The sequence below is a fragment of the Panthera uncia genome, chromosome C2 (assembly GCF_023721935.1).
Source record: "Panthera uncia isolate 11264 chromosome C2, Puncia_PCG_1.0, whole genome shotgun sequence".
NCBI classification, from domain to species: domain Eukaryota; kingdom Metazoa; phylum Chordata; class Mammalia; order Carnivora; family Felidae; genus Panthera; species Panthera uncia.
Window position 1 is genome coordinate 5,283,388 of NC_064810.1, and position 18,933 is coordinate 5,302,320.

At 48.5% G+C, this 18,933-nt stretch overlaps 1 protein-coding gene across 1 annotated transcript in view; it reads left to right on the forward strand.

Annotated features, from left to right (window-relative positions):
* The window catches only part of LOC125921288 (Down syndrome cell adhesion molecule), a 507,313-nt gene extending 492,053 nt beyond the window's left edge, over positions 1-15,260 (forward strand). The window contains exons 12-15 of the mRNA XM_049628742.1: positions 11,868-12,064; positions 13,360-13,456; positions 14,813-14,941; positions 15,154-15,260. Of these exons, the coding sequence (XP_049484699.1) occupies positions 11,868-12,064; positions 13,360-13,456; positions 14,813-14,941; positions 15,154-15,260 (530 nt within the window). The remainder of the gene's footprint in view (positions 1-11,867; positions 12,065-13,359; positions 13,457-14,812; positions 14,942-15,153) is intronic.
* The last annotated feature ends 3,673 nt before the right edge of the window (positions 15,261-18,933 follow it).

Consider the following 18,933-nt stretch of genomic DNA (forward strand, 5'->3'; position numbering starts at 1 on the left):
TTAATATAAATTTAAATCCAATGAATGTGCTAAAAACGTTATTTCTGCATCTCTCACACATCTTTATAGCATAATTTAGAATCTACTTACAGTGGAACTTATAAATAGGTCTTGGGCCATTTCTATGACCAGAATGTCTATCCCGTCAGGTTGCTATATGGGTTAAATACACGCAGGGCATGTGAAAAAGTTCTAGATGTAAGTCAGCACTCATGCAAGTTAGCAATGATGATGGTGATGATGATGGAATTGTGAGAGAAAGAGAAGAAGGGTAGAAAAATAAGGAAGGAGGGGAGGGGGATAAGGGGACAAAATGGAAAGGAAAGGGACAGGGACAGTGGAGGAGAATTAGGGCTGTCACAGACCCCTGATCACCCTGTAGAGTTGTTGCAACGCAGGCTGTATGTGAGAATCCCTTGGAGAGCTTCACATAAACCCATTCCGGGGCCCTGCCCCCAGAGACTCTGACTCCGTTGGCCTGGGGTAGGGCCTGGGCACTAGTCTATTTTAAAAACTACTCAGGTTGACTCCAGCTTCTGAGGTGCTGCCCAGGTTGACAGCATCCGGTCCCAGGCAGCCCTCCTAGGAGTCACACGAGAAAAAAGAGGCTCAGGACAGTCAGTGGTCTTGCCCACTCATAGCATGTCCTGGACAGTATGAGGCTGGAGCCCAGGCGCCTTGCTCCGAGTCCCCTTCACACCTCTTCCTCCGATATGACACATGTGAGAGTGGCACCAGACCTCAAGTCACATCTGCAGAGTCCAGAGTGAGGCACGTGCCGTCCGTCTCCCCCCAGGGCAGCAGATTTCAGGAAGAAGGGTGCCATCTTAGTGCCTTCGCCATCTTCCAGATGCTCACTGAGTCATGTTTTCGCCAGGTCTATTTTAAAATAGAATAATGAAAATTCTGTATTCAGTAAAGTTTGATTGGCTGATGAGAGAACACTGAAATAAATTTAGATTCAAGTCTGCGCATGAAATATTCATTGTGGAATCCAGGCAGTGGGTATATGGCTGTTCAACTTTCTGTATGTTTGATTTTTTTTCCCAGACAAATGTTGAGGTGGGGGTAGGGGGAGGTGGGGGATGTTAAAAAAAATGTACTTGAAGAAGCAGGTTTAAAATACGTGTTCACGTCTCAGAACATCTGCCTCCCTGGTCCTCCCAAGCATGAACCCTTGTGTCCCTGACTCTGTTTTCCAGTTTGGGCTTTGTTGCTTCATCCTTGGACCATACCCTCTTCTGCCACCTCTGTTCTGACAGAGTGGAGGCACTGAGGGGGACCCCCAGGAGACAGGGCTTGTCTGCTCCAACAGAGGGAGTCCTGGGCACCCAGAAAGATCGGCCACTTTCTATGTTGGGATGAGTATTGACGATGGTAATGATGGGGCTAGAGTAGACCTCGTTTAAGTCAGATCCTGGTTGACTCCTCTCCTGAAACTTTGACACCCACTTCTCTATTCCGGGCTCGTCTTTCCTTCTCTGTAAAATGAAGGGATTGAACCAGACGACCATGACAGGCAAGTTGTCTAGTTAGAGATTATCTAGGCTTCTCAGTATTTCATTTTGTTCCTTTTTCAGTGCTAGCTTCAGCAGAGCTGGGGAGGGAGGAAAAAATACAAAAATGTATTAGAATTGGTTTTGTGCCGTTAAAAAAGGAGAGTAATGTTTAGAACTCGTCTTGAATATCACCAGCTTATTAATAGAACCGTCCCCTCTTCTGTATCCCTAAGTTGAAAAAGCAACATATGTGTGGACTCTTTGCTGAATTACATGTCAACACACAGTGATGAGCTGTTCACATCGGTAGGGTTTACTCTTATGAATAAGATTAGTTACTGTTCTCAGGTGAACTCACCGCCTCCTCAGTGGCCCCTGTATTATGGGAACACTCCTTAAAGTCATCAGTATAGTGACACACTCCCCTGTGCCGTTTTGTGGTCTGTATTTAAGAGGAAAAACTGTTGTAGGTGGAGGGAAGGAAGAGAGTCCTGATTTCTAGGGTTTGCCAATGCCTGTGGTGTAAATTCTCCCACTGTTCACACTTCAGGCTACCTAGCTCACGTCCCACGAGTGTGAGTTGGGCCTCAGTGCGCACAACTTTTCCCGGCCAGTGTCAGAGGCCCCACCGGACACCTGCATCTTTATGCTGCAAGCAAGTAGGTCAGATGATGCCCCCTTGTGCCATAAGAGCACAGATTTCCTGAACAGGGAGGTGCTATTGGATGGTATCGTGGTGTATGATGGAAATCTACAAGCCAACATATCACAATGTAAAAATGGCACCTTCCGTAGCGGGTAACTTGGCAGGAAAAGCGCACAGCACACACTCTCTGAACAAAGCTTTCCTGGTCTGGCTTTCCTTTGCCCTTGCTAGCAGGGTTTGCCCACCGCCTCTGCGTGGTACCAATCCCTGTTAAATTACCCCATCCGTTTGTTACGCTTCAGAAATCCGTGCAAAAAGCACTGCTCCGCTGATACGTTGTCATCTCTCAGCACCCATGACTGTGACAGGTGAAAAGGTCATCCCTTCAAACATTAGCATTGCAAGGAGCCATGGTAATGATCCTTTTTTTAAAAAAAAAAATCTTTTTGACCATTTCTTTAAAAGGCTGAAAATATGTGGGTGGACCAGGGAAACATGAGCTGGTCATAACATTCGTGACTCAATACAGAGTTTATTCACCAGAGCTAAATACCTATTTTGGTGGGGCAGTCTTCCAAAGGGCAAATGTGAGTAGAAAGAGAGCATCTTTGGAAGAGGAAGACGGGCAAACCATTAACAAGCCAGAGGCGGGTGGTTTTGTCAAGGCATCGCTCCCATGTGGAATGCAATTGAACCTCTCCTTATTAGGAAAAGGAAAGAACAGAAAACAACTTCTCAAAGCGATGCTGTGTTTTTCATGGGGAGCAGTAACATGTTCTTCCATGGGTTTTTATTTTTAAGGAATAGGAAATTATATTCTGGGTGAACAGCAAGCTTCACCGAGCATTTGCTTCCCTGCATAGCAGCTCGTGAGGTAAGACAGAAACCCTTATTTCAGAACTGGTTCACTCTCCAAAGAAGGAGAAGAAGGAGAAGGAGAAATGATAAAATGCCCCGATCCGGGGAATAAAATGCCATATCCCCACGGGAACTCTCTCTGTTTTCCTCGTCTGGCATTTTACAAACTTTTTTCCTGCCCATTAGGGAGCCTTCTCCGTCGTAGCCTTTACACACCCCTGACACTGTGAGGCACTAATATGGACTCGTTTCTAGAACCCAGCTCTGCTACCAAAATTTCTCCATCCTGTGCTCCACTCAGGGGTCTGCGGGAATCAGGCTCCTGACTGGAGGGACCGGGGGGTCATGTCTCAAAGCTAAATTATATGTGAGTTTCAGTTTCTGATTCATACTCCCCAGCTTGGAGAGGAAAACGGAGAAGTCAGTATATTCTTCTTCTTGGACCTACAACAGATTTATTCACCGTTTTTTTTTTTTTCAAGGTCACTTTTGTGGCCCTGGAATCTTTAATTACCATGAATTCGAACTTGGCACTTGTGAGAAAAAAAATCTTGGTTAATGGATTTGAGCCCAAACTGAAAATGTCTTTACTAAAAGATGTGCCCCAAGTCCTGAGCAGACCACAGACCCCAAACAAAAGTCCACATCCATTCCTCATCTGAAGACGTCACAAGTCCCTGCCATCAGACACATGGGGATGCCATCAGTCTAAGCTTATCTAGCACTGACCCTGCTGCAGGCTGGCCTCTTTAATCCTCTCAACGATCATTGTCTCCCTGGGACAAAGAACAAAACCGAGTGAGGCACAGTGTAGTTAAGTGACTGTCTGGGGCCACTCAGGAAACAAGTGGCACACCTAGGATTCACACTTGGGCAACGACCTTGTTATATAGGCTGATGGTAACCCATCCTATAATCATGAGTTTGCAACTGAAGATCACTTTGGAAACTATATATGCTGCACATTGTATCTTTCTCTGCAAAGCCATCCAATAGAAATTGCTTTTTGGGGTGGCGCCTGGGTAGATCTCTCGGTTGACAGACTCTTGATTTCAGTTCAAGTCTTGATCCCAGAGGCGTGGGATTGATCCCTGCATCAGGCTCTGCACTGAGCATGCAGTCTTCTTAAGATTCTCTCTCTCTCTCTCTCTCTGTCTCTCTCTCTGTCTCTCTCTCTCTCCCTCTCTCCCCCTCTGTCTCCCCTGCCCCTCTCCCCTACTCATTCATTCTTTCTCTCTAAAAAATTTTTAAAAAAGAAACTGTTTTTTTCAGTATGGAACATCTGCCATATCATCCTAAAGAGTCAAGACCCATGATTAAGGTCAGCTCAAAACAATTCTTAATCTCCTATTATAGAAAAGCCCCAAATAATAATAAATAAACATAATAGTTTGCTTCTTTCTCATATAACTATTTTCTGGAGTTAGGCGGGCCAGCTTGGGCATGACAGCTTCACGGTGTCAGCAAGGACCCAGGCTCCCATCTCCAGAGTCATCTCAAGGTCCAAGATGGGAGCTGGAACTCCAGGTATCAGACCCTGATGTCAGGCTGGCACAGGAGGAAACCGAGAAAGCCTAAAGGGAGCTCAACTCCTAGGACACCTGGATGCATCATTGGCTTGAGCTGGCAACACCCAACTACAAGAAGAACTTGGAAATACATTCTTTTATTAGGGTATATTTTTAATAATGTCTCTTGCTAAAAACTGGGGAAAGAGGAACCTGGGCTTCCAGAGGTAACTAGAAATTTCTGCTTGGTGAACAGTCCATACCTACTGTCACAGTTTAAGAGGGCCCCCCAAAATAATACCCCTGAGTTCAGAATCAAGCAAGAGATAGACACAGAAGTAGAGTGGTTGGATACTAGCTTTCTGGAAGATGTGTGTTTGCAGATGCTACATTCTAGAATTAGGGAGACTTACCCCAGTCTCTGCCCAGGCTGGAGATGCACACACCTCTCACTCAGGCACGTCTTCTTTCACTACAGGAAGTTTGTAGATCGGAACATGTGCCCTCTGCCAACAGATATCTGGAAGGAACTGGGTCACACTTGTCAGTTCCTCCCCAACCCTCAAGTCAGGTTAGTCATTGCCCCTCCATTCGGGGGAGGGGTTAGAAGTGTTGCTTTCATACAAGGTCCCCCCCACACGGAAGAATTTCTCCCAACAGCCACCTGCCCATTTTGACAGCTGGTATTATTTTTTCTGGTCTGCAAATTTTTCTGCATACATCCAACAGTACACTAGGAAACGTTTAACCACCAGATCCCCAAAACAAAATGTACAAATAATAATAAAATAGGCCATATCAGCCTCATCAATTTCATTGAGCCAACTCCTTCTCATAAAATACGTTAGCTGCCTTTCTGTGAACCCTTGTGTCTGTAGCTACCACATGGCTGTTCCTACTGAACAGTGTTGTTCCGAGGCAAAGGTTTCTTGGTGCTTTTATTTGCAGTAACAAGGAAGACGGAAGTAAAACAGGAAGAAGTATTGGGGAATGTCATTCATTTGTCAATGGTGCGAGGGAACTGTTTGCTGAATCAGATGCATCAGACTTCTTTGCTGAACCTTGCATCCTGGAAGGATGGTTTCGCAATACTTGGCACTATGTAAAATGTAATAGCTTCAGACATTTAATCTTTGCCATTAACTTTTTCTCCATCCCTTTTTAAAATCCAGACAATCCACAAAACAATAAACCGAGCCTGATGGTGTAGCATCTATAAGAGCGGACAGGCACTGACTCATTAACTCCTAAGTCCCACCCTCTGTGGTTCTATACAAATCCACTGGTGTCTGCTTGAGATGCCAAACAAGCCCATCCAGGGCCCCAAATCCCTGCAGTCCTGGGCGTTGCTGCCGAGGTCTCCATCTGGCATTGGATTTAAAATGCAGAAGCCACCAATCAACATTACACACGTCCCCACCAGTACACCTTGGCTCACTCCCTCACCCCAGACGCCCCCATTGTTCAACATCTGTTACAGTGAGGTCCACGATGGTTGTCACAGACCTAGTGGATGCAAAGCCGCCAAGTGACCCTTTGCTTTAACCCCCAGATAAATCCACACATCAACATACATCCCAAGTGAGAGCAAATATGTTGTTATCTACGTGTCTTTTTTAGCAACAAGTTGACAATTATGGGTTAGACATAACAGACTGTCTTGATCTCAGATATTTGAATCATTTTTCCTATTTCTATCCACATTTTTTGCCCTCAGTTTTATCCAGTGAGTCTTACAATAGGCAACCAATTCCTGTCTGTATTTTTTTTAATTTTTTTTAACGTTTATTTATTTTTGAGACAGAGAGAGACAGAGCATGAACGGGGGAGGGGCAGAGAGAGAGGGAGACACAGAATCGGAAGCAGGCTCCAGACTCTGAGCCATCAACCCAGAGCCCGACGCAGGGCTCGAACTCACGGACCATGAGATCGTGACCTGAGCCGAAGTGGGACGCTTAACCGACTGAGCCACCCAGGCACCCCCCAATTCCTGTCTTTAAAAGATCGTGTGGTTGTTGGAGCAAAAGAAAGCCTCTTGGGAGATTCTCAAATAATTTGGATCCTTAGAACATTTTTTTAATTAAAAACTCAACTGCATTTCACATGTCTAAGTAATTTGATAACATACACAAATACGGAGTTTACCATGATCACAGAAGGGAATTTTTCACAGTGGGCAAAGACCCTGACTTAATGCGTTAATGAGCATGCCTGAATACATCCTACGTAGCCAGCACCCCACCACTGAGGACATTTGCCAAGGGTCGATGTTCTACTGACACTTCCAGTATTCAACAGGTGCCCCTGATTCTTTCTCCAAATCTCTTGGGGGAAAGTGGTTGCCACCACCTTCCTTCCTGGCCTATTTTCAAGGGAAGACATCGAGGGATGCTTATAGAGAGATGTTGAGTTCATCCCACGCCTTTGCATGAATAAAATGTCCACACAACTTATTTCTCCTACCCTCTTGGACGCTTAAAATGTTTTTATTAACCATTTTGGAAAGGAATCTTCTCGAATACTTAAAATAGTCCTATCTCTTATTAAGCAAACCACACCAGGCCAGTGTAACATTTTCTCAATGGTCGAGGGTCATCATTTGGAAACCCATGATGATGGGATAATGGTCTTCTTGGTATGGGGGCATGTTGAGCACAGGGTGCGGGGAAGAGAGACATCGTGTTTGCGAGCCCACGTGGGCCTGGTCACCATGATCTCGGGATTTGTGTCATTCCGCCATCATCTCTCATGTCAGCTCTTGGGCAGTTCCGCTTTTCTTTCTGGTTCTACCCGGGGAATAGCCAGCTGCTGTCTCCAGGGAGGGTGTTAATCTGCTGTAGGCAGGAAAGTAATTGAACTATACTCATCTGTTCTGCCCATGAACATGAAGAGACTTTGAAAGAACATCCAGTTTCTCCTGCTGCTAACATGTTTGCGTTTTGTAGATATTTTAGGGCTATTTGGGCGTTCTTAGACACAATTTATGATTGCTTCCTTTTCCCCATAAATATATTTCCTGTGGTTGGGGTTTTCTGAAACGGTGCCACTCTAAACGAAATCCTCACTCTGTGCTTAAAGGGAAAGTGATAAGGAGACATATGGGAAGAGCCTCACAGGCTGGTCTGGCCTCTCCCCATAACTATGTTCCAGAAAGTGGTCCCCTGCACTATAATGAGCTTGCATCACAGTGCACTGGGCAGGGTGGGATCACACACAAGGCTCCATGCAAGAAAGCGGATGTCCCCCGCACTGCCCCAGGCGCAAATATTCAGTGCACCTGTCCACTTCCCCCTTGGTCAGGGTGGGAGTTTTCCCTTTCAGCTGCCCTTCTGCACACCAGATGTCCAAGTTCCATGCCTCCTGTCCTGTGCAGAGGTTTTCTGTAGCCTTCAAACCCTTGACAAAGGATGGTGCAAAGTTGCAGGCAGGAGTATCAAATAAGAGGGAGTGGTCCACTCTACTGCCTGCTCCCCCTAGAGCCTCCCCCTTGAAGGATGCCCTTGGAGAGGGACACCGTGTCTCCCTTTGGCCCCTCCAAATGGCATGCACATTCAGCCCCCTGTCTGGGTAGGGCCCCTCAGTTGGTGACTATCTGGACCAGCGAATGGGGCTGGTGAACTCCCAGGGCTGTAGTCCCTTCCCCTCAGTGGGGTGAGGAATTGGAATACACTGAGAAGGTCCCCATCTGTTGTCCCAGGATCATAGCTCAGTGGAGCCTTCTCATGCTGCTCGCAGGCCCTGATCTCAGAGAAGGAGGGGCTCCATCCCCTGTGTTTGCCTCATTCTCCCAGTTGGCATGGGTCAGCCTCTCCTGGAACCTTCCTCACCACCCTCACCTCTGCGGTGGCAGCACTGGGTTGGCGCTGAGCTTTCTACAGCCAGTGAGCATCAAGCTGGAGCTCACCTATAGCTTCACCCTGCTTTTATGGTTCACGGGAAACATTCCCCCCACTTCCTCTTCTGTGCTCCGTCTTCTGACACAGAGATTGTAAAAATGGTGAAGCCACTTGGGATGACAATGTGGCAGTTCGTCAGAACGTGAAACGTAGAATTTCCGTGTGACACAGCAGTTTCTCTAGTAGAGATCTACCTGGGAAAAGTGAAACCATAGGTCTAAGCGAGAACCTTCATGCAAATCTTGGTAGCAGCATTATTCATAATATCCCAAAAGTGGAAACAATTCCAATGTGTGTCAACTGTGAATGAATAAACAAAATGTGTTAATCCCGTGCAATGCAGTATTATTCAGCAACAAAAAAGAAGCTCTGATAAGGGCGCCTGGGTGACTCAGTTGGTTAAGCGTCCAACTTCGGCTCAGGTCACAATCTCACACTTCGTGAGTTCGAGCCCCACATCAGGCTCTGTGCTGACAGCTTAGAGCCTGGAGCTTGCTTTGGATTCTGTGTCTCCCTCTCTCTCTGCCCCTCCCTGTCTCACTCTCTCTCTCTCTCTCTCTCTCTCTCAAAGATAAATAAATATTTTTTTAAAAATGTATAAAAATTTTTTTTAAAAAAGGGAAAATGCTGATACATGCTACACTATGGCTTAACCTGGAAAACATTCTCAGTGGGGGAAAAAAGGCAAAAATTAGACACAAAAGAATACCTACTATGGGATCCCATTTGTAGGAAATGTCCAGAAAAGGCAAATCTAGAAGGACAGAATATTGATTACTGTTTGCCTGGAATGGGGAGTAGGAAAGGACTATAAATGGACAGGGGAATCCTTTTGGGATAATGTATATGCTCTAAAAATTGATATGGTTGGGGCGCCTGGGTTGCTCAGTCAGCTAAGGATCTGACTCTTGATTTGGGCTCAGGTCACGATCTCGCAGTTCATGAGATAGAGCCCCACATCAGGCTCTGTGCTGTCAGCTTGGGATTCTGTTCTCCCTCTCTCTCTGCCATCCTCTGCTCTCTCTCTCTCTCTCTCTCTCTCTCTCTCTCCCTGTCTCTCTCAAAAATAAACTTACTAAAATGATTTTCCTTTAAAAAAAAATAAAACCAAATTTGATGTGGTGGTAACTATACAACTGTATGTACTTCTGTTGGGTTGTAATAGTGTGTGTGTGTGTGTGTGTGTGTGTGTGTGTGTGTGTGTGTGTTGGATAATACAAATATATGTGTATGAGCACCCCCAAAAAAACTCATGCCTACATGAACCTCAGAATGTGAATTCGTGTGGAAATAAGGTCTTTGCAGATATAATTAGTTAAGATGAAGTCATACTGCGTGAGGGTGGGTCCTAAATCCAATGACTGGTATCCTTATAAGAAATCCACATGAAGACCCGGGGAAACCCTTAAGGAAGAACATGACGTGAGTGTGGACAGAGATGGGAGAGTTGTGGCCACAAGCCAAGGATCGTGGGGGCCAGCGGAAGCTGGAAGAGGCAGGGAATGATTCTTCCCTAGAAGTTCGGAGGGAGCATGGCCCTGCCTTCACCTTGATTTTGGACTGGCCTCCAGAACTGTGAGAGAACAGATTTCTGTTGTTGGAAGCCACCCAGCTCGTGGTGATTTGTTTCAGCTCTCCTAGAAAACTACTACAATGGACAAACCCTTTCCCCTGTGCCCTTAAAACAGGTAAATATTATGGCATGTAAATAAGACCTCAAAAAAGCTGTTGGTAAAGATTAAATTTTTTTCTTGAAGCGGCTAGAGGAAGTGAGTGATCGGGACCGAAGGCTGGGGCCCATGCGCCAGTCTGGCTTTCCCTCAGTTGTGCTGGAAGGGGGATCTCACCACCACCGAGGATAAAATGTGGGGCCCACAGTGTTTCTTCCCTTCAGTTAGTCTGTCCACTCCACGCCTCCTAATCTCTGCCACACACCCGCCGACTGTAGAGAAACTTCAAAGTGTGGGTTCTCCTGCGGGCGTCCAGGCTACAGAGCCGGTAGGTTTCTTACTCGTTGTGGTATGTCTCAACCCACTCCGGTACGCTGTGGGGAAGACGGGACCCAGCACGGGCCAGGAGAGATCCAATGGGCATGGATGGAGTGTGCCTCCCACTGGGGTGTGTTCGTGTCTCTTTTGCTAGGATCTTCGGGCCCACGGCCCAAGTAGGAACACCAGCGTATTGCCCCTTTAGCGTGAATTTAACCCCAAACCCACATAGAGGCAGACCAGCTGTGGGTTTTCCGGGGAGGCTTCTTTTTTTTCTCTTCGTCCATAACACAAGCCAAGGCTGTTTGCTTTTCCCTTCCCCCCGTGTGGGTCCGGTTGTCCTTGTTGCAGGTCCTCGCTCTGCAGGTAGGGCCCTTTGAGCAGCCTGGTTTGAAGGTCCCACTTTCAACTCCCTGCCTCCAACATCATAATACCTCTGGCCTTTCAACAGCCACTTCTGCTTCCGGCTCCTGGGATTTCTCTCACTTTCTTAGAAGCTGCGTGCGCATTTAAAAGGATGCTTGTTTTGCACCGCCCTGCATCTCTAAGTGGTGTATGGGGTGGGAGCAGAGTCCTACGTCACCCAGCACATGGCCAAGAATGGAGGTCTTTAGATGAATTTTGAGGTGGGAGACAGGGAACTTGAGAAGTTGCACAGAGAGGTTTCTGTTTTCTTGGTGCGCTGGGGATGAGATGGCCTGCCATATGTTACGGGAGAAGGGTGGGTCTGGGGTCTCCGGGTGACGGTGACAGTCTGTAACAACGGTGGGTATATCTAGAAGTCACTTCGAGGATGGGTCAACAGCGATCAGGGCCCCAGCCTAAGTTGCTCGATAAGGTTTCAGAGTTCCACAGTTGAAAATCAGGGTTAGAAACTGTCATTTGCTACTGGAAGCCCCCTCTCCCATCTGTTCAGCAAGTAAAATTGTTTTCCTATGTGTCCTCGGGGACACAGGCTATATTCCGTGACCGACGTGTGCCCTCGGTGGGCCGGGAAGAGAGCAGCGCCCCCTGAATATGAAATCCCATGGCAACTTCTGAATGAATGAGCTTAGGGCTCATTTCGTCAGGTTTCACTTTTCTGCCACCTTGCCCCTTTTCTGTTCATGATTCGTGCTCAGCGGTTTCTTGAATACATTTTATTTCAAAGAAACAGCTCTTTTTTAAAAATGTTTATTTATTTATTTTGAGAGAAAGAAAGCACAATGTGGGTGGGGAGGGGCAGAGAGAGAGAGAGAGAAAATCCCGAGGAGGCTCCACACTGTCAGTGCAGAGCCTGACGCAGGGCTTGAACTGACAAAACCGTGAGATCGTGAGCTGAGCCAAAACCAAGAGTTGGACACTTAACCGACTGAGCCCCCCCAGACGCCCCTCAAGGAAACACCCCTTTAAGCCAGATTTAGCTGAGTGTTGAGGTGGGAAGTCAAGAATCCTGCTTTGCCAAATAAGTCGTGTCCTTCTTGGATTTTCAGTTCCTGCGATGATAACGTCCTATCCAAATACGACCCTAGCCACTCAGGGTCAAAAGAAGGAAATGAGCTGTGCAGCCCATGGCGAGAAGCCCATCATCGTCCGCTGGGAGAAGGAGGACCGTATCATTAACCCCGAGATGGCCCGTTACCTTGTGTCCACCAAGGAGGTGGGAGAGGAAGTGATCTCAACGCTGCAGGTAAAACGCGTCAAACACAGCGGATCAGCATCTAACTTTGTCAGCAGAATAATCCTGTCCTTTGACCTAAGCGGGGGCATGCGGGTGATGAACAGCAGATAATCTTCCAGGACTACCATTTCTTTCCCACTTCTTACAGCAAGATTCCTGAGCAGCCTGCAAAAACAGTGCTTTACTTTAAATGTTATTAAGAATAAAATTACAATGAGCATGGCAGGGAACCCAACAGTAGTAAAAACCAAAAAAAAAAAAAAAAAAAAAAAGGTAGGAATCGAGTCTCTTAATGATAATTAATCCCAGAAAAATGGCATCTTATGCTGTGCACATGTTTTAACATGCTGTAAAAAGAAACAAATTGGATGGGCTTTCTAAGGAAAAGTGGTTTGCTTTTCTTGGACAAATCCAACAGAAAAGCTTCTGTCTTTCACATAGGATCACAAAAACTAGAAAAAAAGTATTGTCGTCTCTTAGATTTTTTTATTTTTTTTTATTTTATTTTTTTTAATTTTTTTAACGTTTATTTATTTTTGAGACAGAGAAAGACAAAGCATGAAGGGGGGAGGGCCAGAGAGAGGGAGACACAGAATCCGCAACAGGCTGCAGGCTCTGAGCTGTCAGCACAAAGCCCGATGCGGGGCTTGAACTCACGGACCGCGAGATCACGACCTGAGCCGAAGTCGGCCGCTTAACCGACTGAGCCACCCAGGCGCCCCTCTTAGATTTTTTTAGTACTAGTGGTAGTTAACTGAGTGGTGTTTTTAGTGGCGGGGGGTTGGGGTGAATGATGCTATAGCCCACACAGAGAAAAAAAAAAAAAGCCCTGTGTTTGAAACACTGATATTGATTCACTCACAGGTCCAATGAGTCCTTCTAGAGAGAACTCTAATGAGGGTCCTGTAGGACCAAGCATTTACTGCAGGATTTATAGGTCTGCTTCTTTAGGCACTCTGGATACTCTAAGCACACACCATGAGAAAAAAAAAAAAAAAAAATATATATATATATATATATATATATATATGGAATATACATCAACCTGACCATGGCATCCTACATAAATTACACATCCAATTTAACGAGGACCAGCTGACACTGATAACGTACGTCGAACCTATCCATCTACACCGTTACAATTGCACTGAAATAATTTGCTCTCGGGGGTGTGTGTGCACGTGTGCGGGTGTGCTGGGGACCGGAAGGGTAGCAATGGAGAGATTTTTATCATCAAAAGTCCTTTTAGTTGTCCTTGCTCCATACTACTGGATAAGATGGATTTCTTTCTGCTTTACACATAGATTTTGCCAACTGTTAGAGAAGATTCTGGCTTCTTCTCCTGTCATGCTATCAATTCTTATGGGGAGGACCGTGGAATAATTCAGCTCACAGTGCAAGGTAGGAAGGAGACCAAATTGGGGGAAAACACGGCTTTTAGGACAGTAAGTGAGGAGGTTTGGGGATGGCGGTGGGGTGGTCTGGAGCTGATGGCCAAGAAAGAATCCTTGAAGACGTCTTTGGTGCAAAAAGGTGATTTTATGAAAGCACGGGGACAGAACCCGTGGACAGGAAGAGCTGCACTGGGGTCGTGAGGGGTAGCTCGTTCTCTACCCTCAGGTTGGGAGGGGGTCCAGGATAGAGTAAGTCTCTAAGGTATTTTGGAAGCAAGGTTTCCAGGACCTTGAGGGGCTAGCTGTTGCTAAGGAAACACCATTTATTACCATTTAATAAAACCTCAGTCACGAGCCCCTTCAGATCTATATCAGGGGCCAGAAGCTTGGAGTAGGGTCACCAGCGTATATCTTGGGGGAGTTGAGATAAAGGAAGCAGACTTACAGGGTCCTCGAGGTTGGGACAATGTTAAGGCAAGATTCCCTTTTGCCCCCAGCAAAGTGTCATCCTTGAGGCAGCTGAGCTCCTAGAGGGAAGGCACTCTGCTGGTCTCAAGGACTTGTCAGTGGGCTGTAGGCAGTAGGGAACTTCATTTTTCATTTGCCTTAGTTTCCCCACATCACCATGGCACGCACTTAAACCCCTTTCCTTTGTTCTTGGGCCGCCAGGACTGTCCGAGGAATATCACACGTATTCCACTGGGGGCGGGGGGCGGTGTGCCAGCCTGTATTTTGCCCTCAGCTTGTCCCATGCCCCCCCCCATCCCCAAGTGTATGCCCAGGCTCAGACCCCTGTGTGGGCTCAGCTTGCTACGTAACAGCTCCTGATTCCCAGAAAATGTTGAACATGCACACAGCTGGTGTCAAAACAGTTTCTTGCAGTGCCCATGAGGATGTCAAGGTGCAGCCCCCAAAACACAGGGAGCAAATCCTTAAAGGAATTGGGTCAGGTGACCCTGCGGGCCCACGGAGTGCACCACGTGTAACAGTGTGCCTGGTCAGCCCACCTTTAGGAATCCTTACGCCAAACGGTGCAAATGACACGGGAAGTTTAACATTTGAAGCCCAGACATTCTTTTGAGTTCGAGATTCCAAACCAGAAGAGTGACATCCTTGTTTGGTGGCCCAGCCCCGCGATAAAAGCCTGCTTACAGAGCCCTGCTGTAAACATTGGCATTTGGGGAAAAGTGGAATTTCTCGTCCCTGCTATGCGAATAGGAAAAAAAAATTGCTTCCAGGTAAAAGTTTCAGCTGCTGTCAAAGGCTGACAGGGCTTTTCGGGAGCCGTAGTCAGCATTTCCACCCGCGTCCTCTGTCTGAGCCATGTTTGAACTAAGCCCGGGTTTTCCTGTCGATTGCGCAGAGCCCCCAGACCCTCCCGAAATTGAGATCAAAGACGTGAAAGCTCGCACAATCACCCTCAGGTGGACCATGGGGTTTGACGGCAACAGCCCCATCACGGGCTACGATATTGAGTGCAAAAATAAATCAGGTAAGCTCTTTATTCCCTCCAGCTTTACTTCCACTTCAAAAGGCCCTGTTACTGCTCTCCTTTGTTATTCACGATCACCTGTGAGAAAAACCTGAACTCCACGGAAACTCCGAGGGGGCTCCTTTTACCGGTTCGTCTCTCTTCTTGCACAAAGGACTCCACATTTCCTTTCTGGGGTGCGGTCTGTGTGCAGGGGCCTGTCTCTGCCTCAGGGCCCCCTCCTTTCTCTCCGGGCCCCGGGCTTGCTCCCTGCCCGCCATCCTGGCGTTCTTGCCACCAGCCGGCAGGGGGGCAGCTACGGACAGCACCTGGCCACTGACCACTGATGTCCTCTTTCCTGCCCCCCCTTGCTGTCCTCACGTGCCATTTTCCCTGTGGCTGCTCGCTACGGGGACTCCGTCCAGAGCCTGGGCTCCAGCTGTGCTTGGAGTCCGTGGGCCGAGTCTGTGCAGAGGCAGGAGAGCTGCTCCTGGCGGAGACGGGCACTGACCCCGCAGGGGACGTCCTGGAAGGACCACAGGGACAGGCCCGCGTTCGGCCAGGTCAGCAGAGGGGCCATGAGTAAAACAGACCCAATGTCAGGACCGTGACAGGTGTGTCCGTTTATCCCCTTAAAGGGATCACGAATGCCAGGGTCACTTGGAACTCTACGATCCATCAGGCCGAGGGGAGAACACCTCAGTGTGGCCTCTGGCGGGAACTTTTCCTGCCTCTCATAAGAGGAATCAGAGCCTCGCCAGCATGTGTAGGGTTAACAAGTTCCTCGCAGACCATGCATAGCCTTATTGTTTCCTTTCCGGCCACCAGACTTTAGGTGACACTGTCCGTGATCTGCACAGTATCTTTTGAGCTGGGACCCTGGTGACAGCCAAAGCTCGGGGCAGCTGGAGGCAGGTCGTGAGTGAGGAATGCTTCAGGACGAGTGAGCAAGGGGCAGGACGAGAGGGTGGCAGGAGCTGGAAAGGACGGCCGAGGGTGGAGTGTCCCTGAAGCAATGCCTGAACGCTAAGAACTCCCAAGAACGGGGGTTTTAGAAACAGCACTTGAGACTTGCAGTGCGCAGCTGGGTGGGGAACGCACGCTAGAGCAGCTTGTGACCCAGAGTCCCAACAGAGACCTGGCAGTGAGCCATGCGTGCACGGGGCCCAGGGGGGCTTCGGGAGAGGCCCTCCATGGCTGCCTGGGGCACTGTCATCAGCGGATAGGACAGCCAGCGCAGGCTGGAGGCGGGGGCACAGTGACGGCCAGCAGGCTGGAGACAGTGCTGGCCCAAACAGGGCTCTTTCAGGAACTGGGAGAAACGGGTTTCCAGGGCCAAAGGGAAGCAAGGAGGCCCTGCCTTTGTTCTAAAGACCTAGGTCAGGAAGGAGCCCAGGGATCCCAAGGTCCGCCATGCCCGTCTTGAAGGAAAGGAAACACTCCTTAGTGAAGCCAGCATGTGCTAGCAGAGAGTGGCCCCGAAACTGATGGTAACAGTGAGCTCTCCAGAGAAACGCACGCGCACATCATGGGGACAGTCCACAGAGTCCTGGGCGGGGGAGGGATGGCCCCGCCAGCCTCTGGCCGAGCACTGACTGCGGGACCCCGGGCTTCTGTGCTCTTGGCGTGGGTCCCCAGGCGGGCTCCCAGGACAGCAGGGTCAGTGCCTCGGTGCCGGTGTCCAGGTGCCGGTGATGGTCCAGTGGTTGCACAACCTGTCCTGGCTCCGCCGCTGGCCCTGTGTCTACCTGGCCGTGTGCCTTCACTGGTCCCCTGCCCTCAGCATTCCCCTCTGTGACATGGGACTCCACAACCCCTCCCTGTGACGAGTCCTTCAAAGGTCACAGGCTGTCCTCCGGCTGGAGAACCGCCCCCCTTCCCTGGACCACACGGTTCCCATGCTTACCCCCACCTGCTCCTTAGACCCCACTCCTCACGTCACCTCTGCAAGGACGCATTTCTGGCCTCCCGCTTGCGTGCTCCTAGAGCATCGTCTCCTTTCTTTCCCGGCTGGGCTGTGGTGGGCAGTTTCTTTGTGTTTTCTGTTCCCACGTTTATCAACATTTCCTTTTATCGCATCTGGATGTCGAGTCAAGTTAGAAAAGCTGTTCTCTACAACGGGGCTATAAAACGATCTCCCCTGCTTCCTATGTGTATGGTTTCTTTCTCTTGCTCTTTAAAATTGAGATCTCTAATCCATTTGGAGTTGATTCCTGGATATGCTGGGAGATTTGGCTCTACTTTGACCTTTTCCCAGATGGGAATCCTCCTGCCCCAACATGATTTACTAAAAAGCCCACCTTTCCCCACTGGTTCCAGATGTTACTTTTATCGCCCCCTGGCTTTCCACGTGCACCTGTGTCTCTTTCTGGACTTTCTAGTCAATGCCACCGTTTTGTCCATCTCTGCCTCGGCACTAGACTGCAGTAGTCACGCAGGCTTTGTGGTTCCACTTCTGGTGGCCCTGGTTCACCCTTACGACTTTTCCTTTCAGTGTCTTATTAGCTTTCTACACATGGAGCCATCCGCATCAACCTGTCTAGCTCCATAAAAATATTCTTGGCATTGCTATTGGGATTGCATCAGATTTGTTAATGACCTTAGGGAGGACCGACACTTTTATGACGCGGTCGTGGGTTGCGTTTTGCCCACCGAGAAGTTCTAAGCCCTGCTACCACAAATGCCACCTTCCGTGGGATGAGGGCCATTGCAAGTGTGACTTGCTGGTGGGTGTGCCATCTTCACTGGGCTGGAAGTCCCCGTGCCACCAGATTGAGTTTCCCCCAACCCGTTTCCCCAACACCCAGCACAGCACCCAGCATGCTGTGGGCACCCAATGCGTATTTGGTGAATATTCTTTAAAGACGGGAGCTGCTTTAAAACACTTTCCCCTGTGTCTGGCAGATGGCAAACCTCTATTAAATAGCAGCTTTCACTCTTACTCTAGCGTGCACCCAGTGCTTAGGGATCGAATGCCTCCAAAACCGTCGGTGTCGCCCATTTAAGAGTCCTCAGTGCGCGCCCCCCCCAGTGCTCCCCATAAGTTCCCTGAAGGCAGGAACTCTGGGATCGTGTGCCCCTAGGTCCCAACATCTAGCATGGTGCCTGTCATGTTGGGAGCACTCAGTAAATACTGATGGCACTTAATTTACCTGCGACCCAAATCTAAGAATCCTCTCCACGGCATTTCCAAATTACAAACTGATCGGGCTCTACATCACGCAGGTAGGAGAGCTCCTTCTCTGTGATGTGGCTGCAGTCAGGTTCCATCCATCTGTCATCCTCTCTTTCAGCCACACACAGGACCAGCCTGGTGGGTGGCTGAGATGTTCACGCAGCCCTGGAGCGCGGTGAACCCAGTTTGAGATAGAATGCGTCCCAGGAGAGTCACTGGGGAGGAACCCGGACTCCATGACCTCAGATTTCCAGGAGGGCCCTCCAGACCGTCCACCTCTTTCAGTGTGAAAGGCCTGGACAGAAGATCTGCGTTGGCAGCTGGCAGTAACTGTATCCACTGCTGTAAAAAAGCATGTTGGTCTGGGCTTTTCTCGTATTTGTTGCCTCCACATTAGATTTGGGGTGTATGAAAGGAACAACCATAATTTAAGATAGTTAATTTAAGGCTGTGTACATAGAAAACTGGTCCTTCAAATCACAGCTTAAATGTCACTTCCTCCAGGAAGCCTTCCCTGACCACCCATTTTATAGTGTGCTCCTTTGTCTACTCATAGAGCATCCTAAACGCCTTGGAACATTTGGTCGGCTTCTGACTGCTTCTTTAGTACCTGGATCCTCTACTGGGAAGATACTTAAGATCCGTCTCCCCTGCTGGGAAGTTGTCCCTCTGAGGGCTCTCTTGACCCCCTGGGGGACCCCTGTAATCCCCCTGCAGCCCTGTGCTATGAGCCTGCATCCCCCACAGCGAGCATCATACAAATGAGATTTGTAGTAAACATTTGTTAGCGTGTTGATTCTCATTCTCTGTTTTAAGCACTGAAATCACACCCAAAAGG